General features: G+C 44.6%; 1 protein-coding gene across 1 annotated transcript in view; it reads right to left on the reverse strand.

Annotated features, from left to right (window-relative positions):
- CFAP70 (cilia and flagella associated protein 70) overlaps positions 1–17143 on the reverse strand; it is a 35615-nt gene that overhangs the window by 18104 nt on the left and 368 nt on the right. Inside the window, exons 2-13 of the mRNA XM_018571390.1 lie at positions 16211–16397; positions 15107–15205; positions 14046–14125; positions 10709–10885; positions 10044–10226; positions 9080–9174; positions 8236–8335; positions 6633–6767; positions 5035–5190; positions 4126–4215; positions 2467–2558; positions 464–524 (exon numbers count right to left, since the gene is read on the reverse strand). Coding sequence (XP_018426892.1) covers positions 464–524; positions 2467–2558; positions 4126–4215; positions 5035–5190; positions 6633–6767; positions 8236–8335; positions 9080–9174; positions 10044–10226; positions 10709–10885; positions 14046–14125; positions 15107–15205; positions 16211–16397 — 1455 coding nt within the window. The remainder of the gene's footprint in view (positions 1–463; positions 525–2466; positions 2559–4125; positions 4216–5034; positions 5191–6632; positions 6768–8235; positions 8336–9079; positions 9175–10043; positions 10227–10708; positions 10886–14045; positions 14126–15106; positions 15206–16210; positions 16398–17143) is intronic.

Here is a 17143-nt window from a genome sequence, read left to right on the forward strand (position 1 = left end):
TCTGTTGATCCGTTTCTGCCTGAAGATGGGGGACCTTTACAACCCCTGAAACACGTTTGCTTTTCCTTGGCGATTTTAAATGCAATGGGGCATCTATAGAAATGTTAACTCCTCCCCACTCTATTCAAAACTAGGCTTTATGAGAAATGTAAGCAAGTATGGGGATCTGTAATTTGATAGTGTTATGCACACTCTGGAGCTTTTGTTTCAGGCATTGACTCATGAGCATTATAATAATGGGCATTTTATCAGTGAAAGCACTGAAAGTGTTTTCTGTGTTCACTTAGGGGCTGATTTATAAATCTACCACCCAGCATATAGCAGGGCATTCGGCATTCACCCAGCATTACCATCAATTGATGGAGTTTGCTGGGTGGAAGATTTATAAATCAGCCCCTTAATCTAATAATGATTAATCTAATGACATAAACATCTGCCATGTCCATCAGGACTGAAGCCTCACCTTCTGGGCATTGACTATCCGCCGGTTAAGCTGTGCTCGAGGTGGGACGAGTTCCTTCACCCTGTGTGATGAGACAAGATGAAGTCAGTGTGACTGTGAAATCATCTTGTATATACTATTACAAAGAGTCAGAGGTCACAACAGATCTTTTCAGCTGGTGGCACTTGGGTGGCTCATTATTTTCCAGCTGAGGATCATTTGTCAGGCTGATCACAGATTTCACAGGCACTTTGCAGCTCCGTGTCACAGATATAGTTGTAAATTGACAGCTGTTATCTGAAGATGAGTTCCGCTGGTCGTAAACACTGGTGAAAGGGAATTAGCAGCTGCTGAGCTGTGTGGTGGGTCTTCTGATCCCAATACACTAATAAGTCTCTATGCTCAAAGACCAATTTATAAAAATGTAGGAGGGAAACTTGCATAAAAGTGGTGCAGTTTCCCATAGCAAGAAGTTAGTATATTTCATTGACAGACTAAGTGTATATATGGGCATTTTTTTGTTATAGTTTTGGATAGAGTGGGGATAGGTTAGAACCCCTTTCACAGAGTAAGGGGGTGTCCACTTTACCAGCAGTCAGAGCATGAAGAGGTCCCTTATTAAATAGGGACCAGAGAGTATTTGGTGCCCACTTGGCCATAGGTCATAGAGTAAGGCCGTGTTCCCTTGACCAGAGGTCAGAGCATAATGGGGTGCCACTTTGCCAGATGTCAGAGAGCGTCACTTGAAAACAGGTCAGAGAGTAAGGGGGTGCCACCTGACCAGAGGTCAGAGAGTAAGGGGGCGCCACCTGACCAGGGGTGAGAGCATAAGAGGGTACCCACTTAACTAGGGGTCAGAGAGTAAGGGGGTGCCTAGCTAACCATAGGTCATACAATAAGGGTGTGTAAACTTGACCATAGGTCATAGAGTAAGGCCGTGTTCACTTGACCAGAGGTCAGAGCAAAAGGGGGTGCCATTTTACCAGAAGTCAGAGTGTCATTTGACAATAGGTCAGAGAGTAAGGCGTGACTTGACCAGAGGTGAGAGCATAAGTGGGTGCCCAATAACCTAGGGGCCAGACAGTAAGGGGGATGCCTAGTTGACCATAGGTCATACAGTAAGGGTGTCTAAACTTGACCAAAGGTCAGAGCATAAGGGGGTGCCACTCAACCTGAGGCTGGAGAGTAAGGGGGTGCCACTTGACTAGAGGTCAGAGAGTAAGAAGATGTAGACTTGGATGCTCCTGTAACCTATTAGTGGTTAAGCTTCAATATATAAAATTGTTTTTGGGTTTAGCTGTGCTTTACACACCTCTTTTGTGTTCACACAGTTAGCACAGGCACCATAATCCAATCTCCATGCAATATTGCAAGATAGATGCTTATTGCTCAAGAACTGGATGGGAGGTGTGCAAGTTGTGCAATCCCCCTGTTCTAGTTATATAATCCCGTCCTTTGGTGTCAACATAGGTGCTAATCCTTTGATTTACATGGCTAAAATCCTTAACATTTCAGAACAAGTCTAGTTGAATGTGACTAAATGCTACTAACTATAACATGACCTGGATAGATGAGAACCTTCACCATCCAGCCAGAAGAACCTTGTAAAAAAAAGAAGCTATATAATTACCTCCCTGTTGTAAGCATGTTGCAAAGCATGCCCCCCATTGGGCGGTGTGGTTCCTCCTGCTGGTGACTACACTACTACTTTGTGGTGGCCACATCTTGGGAGAGATTTCCTCTAATTCCCTGTTCGGGTAACATTGTCAGCGGGATAGGAGGTGCAGGCATATCTTTAACAAGAACTCAACAGTAATAAACTACACTGTTTTAATAAAGTTGGGGAAGGCTACTATCTGTAGGCTGCTCTGTCCTGTGTGAAGACTTCCTCTCATTTCCTGTCCTAGTGACAATATCGTGTTTGGGGAATGCAGACAGCAATGGAAACTTAAAAAAAGTTCTAATCATTCCGTACTCTATATACTAGATAAGATGGAAATAGAAGAGTCGGTTTTGTTACTCACTTCAGCTCCATCTCCTCAACCAGGCGTTTGGGCACCAGTGGTTTCTCCAGACTGAACTCTAGCACCAGGTAAGCCCCGGACTCCACATATTGCTGGAGAGAAGGGAAGGAAGAGAATCCATGGATGAGTGCCACTCCAGAACAGAGTCCATAACACACAGGAGGACAACAAGCATAGACATCCCTGGGCCCTAAAGGGAAGGCTGTCTTGTATTTGCAAAAATGTGAACATCCATACACATGAAGGTGATTTATTATAGAGGTAGTAGCTCTGGCTACTATTATTATTATTATTATTATTATTATAATACAGGATTTATATAACATCAACAGTTTGCGCAGGCCTTTACAATATAATGAAGACATTACAATCACAATACAATTCAAGACAAGATGGTAAAGAGGGCCCTGACCCTGGTGGCTTATAATCTAAAAGGGAGGGGGAAGTGATAGATGAGGAGGTAGCTGTGTGGGGATAAATTGTTTGAGAACGTGATGATTGAGTGGTTAGGTTGAGGTGGTATAGGCCTCCCTGAAGAGATGAGTCTTTAGGGAACGTCTAAAGGCAGTTAAAGGTGGGAGATAGATGGACAGGTTGGGGTAAGGAGTTCCATAGGATGGGAGAGACTCCAGAGAAGTCCTGGAGGCGAGCATGGGAGGAGTTGACAAGGGAGCTGGAAAGCAGGAGGTCTTTGGAAGAGCGGAGGGGACGGTTAGGGTAATACTTTGAGACAAGGTTTGAGATATAGCCGGGGGGCAGAGTTGTGGATGGCTTTGTAAGTGGTTGTTAATATTTTGAATTGTATCCTTTGGGCTATTGAAAGCCAGTGCAGGGATTGACAGAGGGGGGTTGCAGACACTGAGCGGTTGGTTAGGCGGATGAGTCTAGCAGGTGCATTCATGACTGAAGAGGGGAGGAGCCTGTGTAGAGGTCCGCCAATGAGGAGGGAGTTGCAATAGTCAAGACGAGAGATAACAAGGGAGTGGATGAGTAATTTTTCGGTTTCATTGCTGAGGAAGGGACGTATTTTGGAGATGTAACGAAGGTGAAGGCAGCAGGGTTTTGGATAGTAATTGGATGAGGGGAAGAAAGGTGAGGTCCGAGTCAAGGATGACACCTAGCACCTTGCTTTACGAGATCCCCAGCAGGTGATCAGGTATGGCATATGTGTACTTACATTGGGCCGAGCCGGACTAATGTAAGTATGCATAATATTTTATAACTGGAGTTCAGCTTTAAGATTTGCAGATTAGCCACAAGATGGAGCTTAGCCACAAGATGGAGCTTAGCCACAAGATGGAGCTCACTGTGAGTTGTTGCAGTTGCCTAGCCTCCCTTTCAACAACTGTTGAGATAACTGCCACACGGGGAGTGCATTGTTTTCACAACAGAACAGTAAGCAGAAGCATCAACAAATCACCAGCACTGTGCAATTCTGCATAGCAGCAAGCCGAGCCTGCGTACGTGATGGGGAAATATGGCTTACCCCATGTACATTTATAATTACAAATTATACAAAGATAAAAGGTTTCTTAACCATGATATGCTGATATGATTTTATACATCCAGCTGATTTATTTAGTACGTGTATCTACTAAAAAAGACTGTACATTCCCTTTCAGACTACACATATTGCCACCAGTCCAAAGTGTGTGTTACCTGGCCCTCTACATTGGGAGATGCAGCCAGAGTATTGGCAGTTGCTTGATCGAGGTCCGCTACGTCTAGTGGTTTCAGCACTGCAGAAATCTGCACACAGAACAAGGTGAAAGCATTAATCTTCCAGATATGCATATGATATATCCAGTAGGGATGCACCGATATATCGGCCGCCGAAACATATCGGCTGAAAATTGCACTTTTGGCTGTATGCCGAAAGTGCCATTTTCCTGCCGATACATCGGCGCATCCCTGCTTTCTTTCCTCCCCACTGGGCGCTGCTCTGTGTCCCAGCGGGGAGGAGAGAAAGTGTGACAGCCGGCCGAGCGCTGCGGGAGGAGAGCGCTGTGAGCAGCCGGTGTCTTTCATCCCTCACCGCTCAGCCTCCTATCACAGTCCAGCAGAGCGGTGTGTGGGCGGAGACAGGCCGCGCTGTCACAGGAAGCAGAGCTCTCCTCCCTACACCGCTCGCTCAGCCTCCTGTGACAGCGAATCAGAGAGGAGAGTGCGTACAAGCAGTCAGTGATCGCTGAGTGTTTGTAGATAATTGAGGACAGAGTATGGTTACTATATCCCCAATTATGAATGAATGGGAAGTGATCTACATCCCCTCCTGTTCATTCATGATTGGGGTTATAGTAAACACACAATGTCCTCATGTGATGAATTAACAGGAACACTCAGTATAGAGGATTCCTGTTCATTGATAACAGGGGATACAGAAAAAGAGATTGAGGACTCTGTGTTCTCTAAAGACTTTGTGTCCTCAATCTCTTTTTCTATATATCGGCCTGACAATTCTTTTTATTTCGGTTTTGAAATTTCCATTTCTGTGCACCTTTAATATCCACCTCTTCATCCCTGAGGTCTGTGGGAACTTGGGAACACTTCCGGCTTCACAAGGCTTACCCGTCTGCTGCTGTCCTTCTCCTTGAGGCTTTTCTCCATGCGGCTGGGTGCCAGCTTCACATGCGAAGAATTAGGGCCTAATGGAGCGGCTGCGAGTTTACTCATCAAGCTGTTGTGCCGCAGAAAATCCCGCAGGACGCTTGAATGAACCTTTGTCTGTGGCAAAGAGAGAATAAGAGCTTACAGCTAGCTCACCTCTGCATCTCAGCCATGTAAATCATAAATGCATTGCAATTCTAATGATTTCATTTGGATCTCTGCTTTATTCATTCATTTTCAATAAAACTTTTTCTCCAATATTTCTGACCTGAGGGGAGATTTCGCCTCACTTCCTGTTCTTGTGACAGGCTGTGATAGCACCTAGAAAAGTGGAAGGCATGCAGCGACCCACCACCGACCCCCCAGTTGAGAACCAAGGCTCTATAGTAGACATGTGCACTGGCAAACAATTTGTTTCGATTCGGATTTTGCGTTATTTCATTTTTCGCGATTTTTCGGAATTCGGACTAAATTAGTTAGCGGTAGTCTGTACGAAATTTCGTTTCGTTTGTTCATTGCAGCAAAGTGACATTTGAGGGAAAATTGCAGCAAAGTGTCACTTTGCTGCAACGAAATTTCGTACAGACTACTGCTAACTAATTTCGGAATCGGAAATTCGGACTCGTTTGCATTCATTATATCTTTAATTCGGAATTCGGATACATCCGAATCTCTGAATTTCCGAAATTTCGTCCGAATTTCGATGCGAAACGAATCGCACATGTCTACTCTGTAGTATACTCCTTCACTCCTACCAGGAAGCTACATATAAGGGAAGGCGAGAGGAAGGGTGGAGGAACTGGGCCACTACAGAGAGGGAGCTGTGTAAAGGAAATAGACTCTACCCAAATAAGTCAACTTGGTAGCAAGTTCAAGGGCACAATGCAAGCTAATTAAAACATATTTTTATAGAAAGGAAAACACTGCAAGTAAGCATTCAAAATACTTGATTTTTCTGTGCTTTTACCAGCAATGTTTTAAGTTGGTGACAGGGTCTCTTTAAGAAGAGTGTCTTCTAGCCGTCCACCCACATCAGTTTAAACATTTAGCCCACTTGCAGGATCTATGAGCAGCATCATTAATACAAGACCCAGTGCTCACCAAATACACCCACAATGCCCTAGGTACATTCCTAATTCTTGATCGTTTAGGTCAGGGGTTCTCAACATGTGTAACCTCGGGACCCACATTTGTCCTTGGTCATTAAGTTGCGACCCAAGTCTGCAATGTCTGCACTGCAATGGAACACACGGCATTAGGGTACTGCGCGTTCCGGTGCGGGCGTACGAACTGTGGGTGGGAAGTGTGTTTGGGGTACTATTCAAATGAACGGCCTGGCCAGTATATTTTGAATGACTGCTTGGCACAAGAACTGACGGTGCTGCGCTAGGGTAAGGCAGAGGAGCCTCTCACTTAGGAAAGTGGAAGGCATGCGGAGGACCCACTGAACATGGGGTCGCGACCCACTTTTGGGTCACGACCCACCAGTTGAGAACCAAGGGCTTAGGTGGTTCTGCATTATCTGCCATGTTCGTTAGACGCATTGGTTGAATTCCTACCTTCTCCAACACTTCCGCATCTTGGTAGGCTAGAATCCGGTAGGCTCCACGCAGACGCTTCACTCCTGGATACAACAGAGGCACCATGTTTACGTAGGCCACACCATGAAATGATATCTGGGGGTCCTCGTCACTCTGCTGGACAAGGGAAATGATAATGAAAGACTGATGAATGAACCAATGGCATGAGTACAGAACTCAAATACCTAACAGGCAAAAGTTTTTCACTTTTTGGTGAGTCACTTCTATGGCTAACCAGGTGCAAACACCAAGGAGGGTTCGTCCTTCCCCAGGGCCAAGACAAGCAACACAAAACCACGCCTGGGACCTTCTCGGCTGATGCATTTTACCCACAGCTGGCTTCATCATCCTACAATTAAGCCCAGTTAGATTTTAGGGTTTGTTTTGTTTGGACTTAATGTAAATAATTACCTGTCTTCATACCCTTGCTGCCGAATGCCACTGAAGCAGAGAAATCTTCTGCTCATGTTTGCTGGGAAACACATCCTTCCAGCAATGTCAATCTGGGTCCCTCGCAGCTCTCGCAGGTCACACACACATGGTTTGTAACAAGTCATTTGTAGAATTGATGGTTATCGATTAAGCCACTTAAGGTGGTTAGTTATCAGTTAGTTTTAAGGACACCATGAAATTGCCTATGAGATCCATTTTCCTCCCAGGGCCTTTGGAGGGAGACTTCTGGGCTTCAGTTCCGAGGTCTGAACATCTCTAATGGTCACTACAAAGGCGTCTTACTCTTTATTTTACTAAATACAGAGAGCTATAAGAGAGAAGCAAAGGCAAACCTTTTTTTTTTTGGCTTTACTTCTCTTTTGGGTCACAGGCGTACACTTCCTAATGTCCTCCTGTGACCCAATGTCAGCATATTGCAGACTAATGCCTGCTATCTGCTGACATTGCAGAGCCGTGCTGCACACGGGAAGGATCCCAACAATATTGTTGGGACCCACCTGGATGCCTAATTGACAGCTGGCTTCGTCTCTCTAAAGCCAGAGCCAGATGTGCCCACCCCTTCTCTTGTGCCCACTCCTTCTCCATTTATGTAAAAATGGAGAAGCCAAGCTTGTATAGAGATGGGAGATGGGGGGGGGGGGGGGGGGGGTGATTTATTTTTTACAGATATACCTTCTCTTGTCTGCCCCTCCAATGAGTGCTGGAGCAAAAGAGAAAGGGGAATCTCTGCAGGGAGCTATGACTGATAGTCACTTGATCGCTCAGCATCAGTATATAGAGCTGGTGTGTGGCAGCTGCAGTGTCCCACACCGGCTCTATGTATTGGGATCGCATTGGAGGCCCCCTTACCTAATAAGTTGACCTCCACTGATTTGGCCGCTGCAGGTTTTGTGAAAGCTGCTCAAGAGTATTTAATTTGGACATGACAACCAGTCAGGTTTTCCTGCTCATGTTTTTAGTGCAGGTCTAAAAATCTGATGGGTTATTGGAATGGTCCAGACCTCTGATACATTTAACATGTGTGTGTATTGAACTACACTATCCATTTGTTTTAACAAGCTGGCTTTTAGCACCTTGCTCGCCGTAATGTTATATTGGATGTAATTAGAATTGGGCTCAGTGTCCTCACCTTTTCTGTCTTGCCTGGTTTAGATTTGCTGGTGGTTGAAACTGGTGCTCTCATGATCTCCACCGGCCAGTAACGACACTCCGCTATCCTCTTCTGAAAACTGTGAACACACCATTGTCATCTATATGAGTCCTAATGCATGGTGACAAGATGGAGTCACATTGACCTAATCAATATTTTTGTAAATATCTTTTTTTTTTTTTTTTTAGCATTTGGTCTTTTCCTATCCAGCCCTTGGATCCCTTTCACACTCATTCCAGACTTTGCTTACAGAGTTCAATATCTCAAACTGAAATTTGCACACAGCAGTGATTCCTCCACCTTAAGGCCCCGTTCCCACTGCGCGATATGCAAATCGCGCATTTGTTGCTCGATTTGCATATTGCGCGACATCGCGAGATTTGCCGCGCGATTTTGCGTTCAAGCTTGCATTGAGCAAGCTTGAATCGCGGCTAAATCCGCTCCAAAAAGGGTCCTGCTGTAGCGACACCCGACCCGCGACAGCAGGACCCTTTGCCCCATTGAAATGCATTGGAGCGCGATATCGCGCGGTAATTTGCCGCGATATCGCGGGAATTACAGCGCGATAAATCGCTCAATGTGAACAGGGCTTCACTCCTCCCTGCTCTTTTCAGACAGGGCCCAAAAGAGTCTCAATCAGAAAGAGACAGTCAAAAAGCAAGCTAGAAATGTTTAAATGTATTAAATGTTTAGTTGTCAAACAAGGTTTTTATATAAATATAAAATACTAGTTTATCAAATGCATAAATGGCAAAAAATAAATTAAAAATAACCCAAAAACTATTATAGTTGCCAATGATAGGAGGCTGAGTCTACATAATACCTGTTCAGGGCGGACTTATCAAGGTAGCACCTCCTCTCCGTGTCCCACATCACTCTCTTACGTTGGGTTTCAGCTTCCATGCGGAACTCTTTGTCCTGCGGATGGTGCACAAGAAACACTTTAATCGAAGCACAGGCATTGCTTATATACTGGTTTGCTTTATGTGAACCTATGGGCAGGGCTGGTGCTAGACTATTTTGCACCCTAGGCAAGACCATCTACTTGCACCCACCAGCCCCCCTCCCGTGGTGCAACCCCCAATTCCCCCTCCGCGGCCCCATTCTCCTGTCAGCTAGCTTCCGCAGGCGACAGGTTGATGCAAGCAGCCAGGAGCAAAAGCCAGACTGCTATTAGCTATTTTAATTTGAAATAGCCAATAGCAAACTAGCTATGGAAACCTCACCCAATGAGTAGAGGAACGGATCTGAGAGGGAAAGTTGGATTCTGCAATTTAAAATAGATGGGGGTGCCGTGGGGTGGGGGTGGGGTTAGTGGTCAAGGCTGCACCCTAGGCAGTAGTGCGCCCTAGGCAGCTGCCTAGTTTGCCTAGTTGCAGCACCGGTCCTGCCTATGGGGCCATGCAAAATATTTAAAATATTTGCTTTATTTTAGGATTCATAGCAACTTATACCTATTACCCTGGTACTTCCAAGTTTGGGGGAAACATATGACCTACTTCCCTCCCTCCCACATGACAGTGCTGGTGATCTGCGATTGCCTCCTCAGGCACTGCTGTTACAAGGGGGTGGGGAGACAGTTGGTGTTGGTGAATGGAGAAAAGGGAAGTATAGGGCGCTGCAGGGGCCAAAATTAAAGTGAACCTGTTACTTTGCCTTGAATGGCCTTGAAAAGCTTGATGCAATAGGCTATTAAAGCTTTGTGAATTGAGTCTATTGTGTTATTTTTTATTAGATAACATGATGAGCTTATTTCTTTTTTCGACCCAACTATGTAACTATTTAACCTCTTTGCGATTCATTTCTCCGTCTTCCTCTTCATACGCTCCTCCGAAAATGAAGGCTTCTGGGATATGCTGAGCTCCTGGGGCCATGATGCCGCTCATTGGCCATCTCTTCTGTCTGGAGACAGGTTCACTCTCCCCGCCGGCCTTCAGGGCTCCGTTTGAGAAGAGCAAAGTGAGGTCCTTCTGTGTCAGTAGAAAAATAAGAATGGCTTCATGTATCATACCGGGGCTAATTTATAACATTTAGAACCAGGAAAAATGGAACAACTAGGTTTTATCTTCTATTTTCCAAGGACATGCTCATTGGATGGCTCCATTTTTTTTTTTTACAGATCGGTCCTGCCACAGGCATAATTTCTGCTTGCAATAAACCCTACACTTAGAGTGTATGTAAACCCTAACAATTAACTTCTCTTATTTGCTCCATTTTGGAATGTTAAATATACTATTGTGTTTATATACAGTTTCTCTTTCCTGTGCTAATATTAAAGCTGAAGTTCACAACATAGATCATAATGATTAATCAATAATATATTTTACAAGTGACAGGTCCTCTTTAAACAACTGTGGAGTGAATTCTAGCAATAGTCTTCATTTGGTTCCCCACCTTCAATATTCATAGAAAGTATCCTTCTTTGGGTTACCTTGGATGGTTGATTTCTCACCTCTCCCATGGATGGTAGCAGAAGGCTGGTGACATAGTTGTTCTGTGGTCCTTGTGGGTTCCATGATTCAGGGACACAATAAGCAGCTTCCATAGTCACTCGGATCAGATTGCCATTATTAATTTGTGACTCACTGAGTATAGGCTCCGGGACAGAAACTGCCACCTCCAGATTCGGCTAAAACAGAAAACAGCAGGTGTGAATGAAAAGGAGAATTAAACTCAGCTCCCCTATTACTCTGGGTGGAATCATAAAGATCTCATTAAAATTTCTAGCAGCTTCCAAGGTCATTCGGATCAGTTTGCCATTATTAATCTGAGACTCTGTGAATAAAGGCTCGGGGACAGAAACCGATACTTCCAGACTCACCTAAAACAGAATACACTGTATGCCTATAAAAAAAAAGGAGAACTGAACTCAGCTCCCCTATTACACTGGGTGGAATCAGTAAGTTTTCATTTGAGTCTCTTACAGCTTCCAAAGTCACTTGAATCAGATTTACATTATTAATCTATGACTTGTTAGGTAATGGCTCAGAGACAGCAACTGACACTTCCAGACTCAGCTAGAACAGAAAACCATGTGCACGTATATAAAGGGAGAACTGCATTCTACAATCAGAGCTTTACTCTGATGGTAGCTTGCATACTTGTTATATACAGTATGTCCCTTAGCATTTTCTCTACCCCTTTTAATTAATGTTTTCTCATGTTACACTGTATTCATCATGCATAAGTCACGACACATTACTGCTTCTACTGTACTCTCATTTTTGTTTAATAAAGTTTGATTCAGCCATAAAGAGAGAACTGAACTCAGCTCCCCTATTACCCTGGGTGGAATCATTGAGCTCCCATTGGCAGCTTCCAAGGTCACTCAGGCCAGACTTCCATTAATAATCCTTGACTCACTGAGGAAAGGTTTTAGGCCAGAAAGTGCCACTTCAGGCTAAACAAAAAACAATGGGGGGGAATTTATCAAAACGGGAGCAGACAAAATCTGGAGCAGCTGTGCATGGCAACCAATAAGCTTCTCTCTTCAGTTTGTTCAGTTAAGATTTGAAAATGAAAGAGAGAAGCTGATTGGCTGCCATGCACAGCTGCTCCAGATTTTGTTTGCTCCAGCTTTGATAAATTCCCCTTCAGAGTGTTCACATTAAAAATGAGGATTGAACTTAGCTCTCCTATTACCCTAGGTGGAATCACCAAGCACCACAAAGAAGGGGGGAAATTTGAATCCAGTTTAAAGTACACCTGTCATAAAAGCATATACAGGATGCCATTGCTAACCTCTCTCTGAAAATGCTAGCTGCCTGGATGTTGCTTTAGTACTTAATAGTCACTGTCCCAGAACAAGAATGACATTTCAAAGTTTCCATACTTCTTCTAGGACAAAATGCAAGAAATCCAAAGGATCGGCGTGACAGCTTAGCAACTAGTATTTTCAAAAGCAAGGGTCAACTACAACAGGAAAGTTGGAGAATGAAGACTGATTGGTTAGCACACTCCTAGGGGGAGTGTGGTGTGTTGTGGACGTTGTGCAGCTCCTTGTGTTATTAGACCGGGTTGTCTAACTATGTGATACTGAACGGAAAGAAAGGAAGGGAAGGAGTGCAACTAACTGGCGCAGACTTTGTGGAGGGGGATTGACCAGGGAATAACAGTGAATCGATGAAAAAGTGGTTAGGAATGAAAAATGGGCATTCACGTGTGATGAGATGGATGGGCAGACAGGTGATGATCTCCTGGTGATGTCATGAGGTCTAGTCCGGGTGACAGGTGGGTGTTCAGTGGGCAGAAGTGGATCCTTGTGGAGGGGAGTACAGTACTTCTCTTTCATATGTTTACTTGGATTCTGACCACCTTCTATTTTTTCTTTCCTCCAGGCCGTCTTGGACGCGTCATCATAAAATCATAAACCCCCCCCCTCCGCAAGGATCCACTTCTGAACACCCACCTGTCACCCCGACCAGACCTCACAACATCACAAGGAGATCATCACCTGTGTGCCTATACATCTTATCACAAGTGAGTGCCCATTTTTCATTCCCACCCACTTTTACCTCGATTCACTGTTGTTCCCTGGTCAATCCCCCTCCACAAAGTCTGCGCCAGTTAGTTGCGCTCCTTCCCTTCCTTTCTTTCCGTTCAGGTAAACTACAACATCCTACATATATTTCCCATAGCAGGTTTTCTGTAAATTTGAGTAAACACTCAACTGAGAAAACTGAGTAAAATGTAATCCAACAGTCTAGTATGCCCAGATACTACAGATGCCTCTAGATGGCACATTGCAGCCGACAATCTTACCAAAACCACACAATGCTATCTATACAAGGCATTTTGTGCCCACAATGTGCACTTATATACTTGTGGCTATTGAGGAATACATTTAAATAAAGGGTTTTGTCCCTGAAGTTCAGCTTTAAAAAAACAATTCAATGAACACAAAGTAAACCAGATGAACCTTTATTATGGTAGAAATACCTTGGCATCAGGGTGAATGTTTTCCAGCGGAGAGCCAGTTGCTGGATACAATGGCACCAGTACCTTAAAATTACATTCACCTGAAATAAAATGGGTTCATATAATCAAGACTGACAGTATAGAATGTTATGAATGTATCTCTTTGTCTCTTTTATATTTCTCTCTCGCTCCTCTCTTCCTGCGTATATAAAGTCTAAAGCGGAACTCCAGCCTTCTGCCCATTTCCTATCCTTTCCCCTATATTCAAGTTCAAATAAGCTTTATTGGCAGGACCAAATACATTTTAGCATTGTCAAAGCAATTGAAAAGTTTATATGGATTTTCAAAAGGAGGGGGTGGGGGGTGGAAATAAGTTCTAGGACATTATCAGGGTAAAGAAATAGGAGGCGAGTCCATGAATGCTATCATGTTAAGGGATAATATATGGGGGATAGGGGTTGAGTCCATGTAGGAGATTAATACAGTGGTACCTCAGTTCACGAACTTAATTTGTTCCACGATTCTAGTTGCGAACCGAATTGGTCACGAACCGAATCACATTTCCCCATAAGGAGGGCAAGGGTGCACAGGTCTGTCTGGGACCGTGATCAGACCACGTGTCAGAGCGGGGAAGATGGCCGCGTTCGTCACCCGATTTGGAGTTTGCTAAAGAAAGCAAGATTTTGCCAAACTTCCTGTTTGCGAACCGAAGTGTTCGTGAATCGAGTTATTACTGTAAGTCCACAATGCCATGTGGTCTGTATCTCTCTATCTCTCTTCCACCCCCCCCCCCTTCCCCCCCTCTTCCTCTTCCCCCCTTTTTCAAATGAACACAAAGTAAACCAGATGAACCTTTATTATGGTAGAAATACCTTGGCATCAGGGTGAATGTTTTCCAGCGGAGAGCCAGTTGCTGGATACAATGGCACCAGTACCTTAAAATTACATTCACCTGAAATAAAATGGGTTCATATAATCAAGACTGACAGTATAGAATGTTATGAATGTATCTCTTTGTCTCTTTTATATTTCTCTCTCGCTCCTCTCTTCCTGCGTATATAAAGTCTAAAGCGGAACTCCAGCCTTCTGCCCATTTCCTATCCTTTCCCCTATATTCAAGTTCAAATAAGCTTTATTGGCAGGACCAAATACATTTTAGCATTGTCAAAGCAATTGAAAAGTTTATATGGATTTTCAAAAGGAGGGGGTGGGGGGTGGAAATAAGTTCTAGGACATTATCAGGGTAAAGAAATAGGAGGCGAGTCCATGAATGCTATCATGTTAAGGGATAATATATGGGGGATAGGGGTTGAGTCCATGTAGGAGATTAATACAGTGGTACCTCAGTTCACGAACTTAATTTGTTCCACGATTCTAGTTGCGAACCGAATTGGTCACGAACCGAATCACATTTCCCCATAAGGAGGGCAAGGGTGCACAGGTCTGTCTGGGACCGTGATCAGACCACGTGTCAGAGCGGGGAAGATGGCCGCGTTCGTCACCCGATTTGGAGTTTGCTAAAGAAAGCAAGATTTTGCCAAACTTCCTGTTTGCGAACCGAAGTGTTCGTGAATCGAGTTATTTCTGTAAGTCCACAATGCCATGTGGTCTGTATCTCTCTATCTCTCTGCCCCCCCCCCCCCTTCCTCCTCTCTTCCTCATCCTCACTTTATCACTCTTTTCCTCTCCCTCCATCTTTCTTCTTCCCTTCCCTTCTCCATTTTTTCTTCCCCATCGCTCTAACTTTCTCACTTCCTCTCTCTTACTTTCTTCCTGCCCTTTTTCTTTGTCACTCCCCTTTTTTCTCTGGACCCTCCTCTCTCTATTGCCCCCCACCTTTTCCTCCTATCCCTTTCCCCCATCCATCATGAAAAGAAGGAGTAGAAAGATTGCTATGGACAACAGTGTCTCACAGCACTGTAAGTCTCCCCACCTTTTAGTAGAGGAAGCAGATCCACAGCCGCCTGTCCCAGAACCGCTGTCTTCTCCTCCTTTTGCTTCTTCTCCTTGGGTAGGATCTCAATGACGGTGACTACACGTAGAGGGGGCGAGTATTGCCAATCAGAAAGAATCATGTTACAATCAGCATTGGCTCTCCATCCCCTGGTGGTTGTTAGTCAGCGCTGCAGCTCAGATCGCTACTGTGCACACCTGTCCTAATCAAGGAAGTGTTTAAGCAGACTGCTGGACATTCAGCCAATGCCTGATCAGCAGGTTATCCGAAGGGTGAGTGGGGATGAGGGGCTGGACCAAGACCTTTCTCTAGAAGCAATATTTGGGTGCCTATTTCTCAGGCAAGAGTGGAAATCCTTGGTGTGAAAAAGATCTTCACTTGTACAAATAAAGATGGTAAAGATCTTTTTCACATGAAGGATTTCCACTCCTGCCTGAGAAATAGGCACCCAAATATTCTAGAGAAGCAATATTTGGGTGCCTATTGAAGCAGTGCAGAATGGATGCCATTTTTGTGACATCTGTGTCTGTATGGATCCATGTTAGGTTCTGGCCAAACAATCCCACTTCATCAGAGCTTTTAGCAGTTGTCAAATAATACTGGACTCCAAAAAAGAAGCCTGGAACAAGCAATCAGAGCCAGGAGATTGACATGTGATTGGAGAATATCTCTGTTAAAAACCCATGCAGCATCTGGAGGCTCCTATTTTAGAGTCTGAGATAACCTATGGCAGTTGTCAAAGTCCTGATGAAGAGGGATTGTACCCTGAAACACATTGGCAGTTCTCCAATTACCTTTGTGACATCTGTGGATTAATAAAATATATTTTTGGATTTCGGTATGTGTGTTTGGCGCTCTTCCTGGTTCAACTTCATGTCCATTATATAAGCAAGACAGCCAAGCAATTAACATTTTCAGAAGGGTCAGTAATGATTACATACATTCTTCACTAATGGCAGGTCAGCTCTAAATTCACCCATGTAGTTTACCCTGTAGAGTTCCCGATACCGGAATAAAAAGAACTGTCCACCCCTGAACTCTTTACAGGCAAAATACACGACACGTACAAGCCGGGTGACTTACCTATAACAGGTTTGTGGGCCACATCATCCAGGTTGTGCGGGCTCTCACTGCCAAGGTCAAAGCTTGTGGTGAAGTTGTACTCAGTCGGTTGGCTTGGGGTGGCTTCCAGTTTTGGGGAGTCACCCAAGAGGACGTTGTTGAACTCCGACCTCAGGTATGTCACAGGAGAGTCACCTTTAATGCCTTTCTGTAAAAACCATATTCAGCACATGAGCAGGAGGTGAATACAGTCTAAAAGCCAACAGTAGGCATTGGACTTGTCATCATTCAGATAAACACTTAGGTCTTTGTTTATATCTGTCAGTCTGTGTCTGCAGGTCTGTGTTCATTGATGAAGTGTGTGCTTGTCAATGGTCAATGTGCCAGCCTGTAAGTGTTTTGATTGCAGTTGGCCTAAGGCCCTGTGTGCCTGTCTTAGTCCGTAGGGTTCAATATTGAGTTGGCCTGCCCTTTGCCGCTATAACAGCTTCAACTCTTCTGGGAAAGCGTCCACAAGGTTTAGGAGTGTGTCTATGGGAATGTTGGACCATTTGTGAGGTCAGGTACTGATGTTGGGGGAGAAGGCCGGGCTCACCGTCTCCGCTCTAATTCATCCCAAAGGTGTTCTATCGGGTTGAGGTCAGGACTCTGTGGAGGCCAGTCAAGTTTCTCCACCCCAAACTCCCCCATCCATGTCTTTATGGACCTTGAAATTGTCCAAAATGTCTTGGTGTGCTGAAGTGGCGACCTAACACGGTACCACACTTGTATTCACTGAGCTCCTGAGAGGGACCCATCCTTCACAAATGTTTGTAGAAGCATCTGCATGCCGAGGTGCGTGATTTTATACACCTGACGCCATGGAGGTGATTGGAACACCTGAATCCAATCATTGGGAGGGGTTTCCCAATACTTCTGGCAATATCATGTGTGTATATATATCTATATATATAT

Source organism: Nanorana parkeri, unplaced genomic scaffold, assembly GCF_000935625.1.
Source record: "Nanorana parkeri isolate BGI_ZX_2015 unplaced genomic scaffold, ASM93562v1 scaffold1748, whole genome shotgun sequence".
NCBI lineage: Eukaryota > Metazoa > Chordata > Amphibia > Anura > Dicroglossidae > Nanorana > Nanorana parkeri.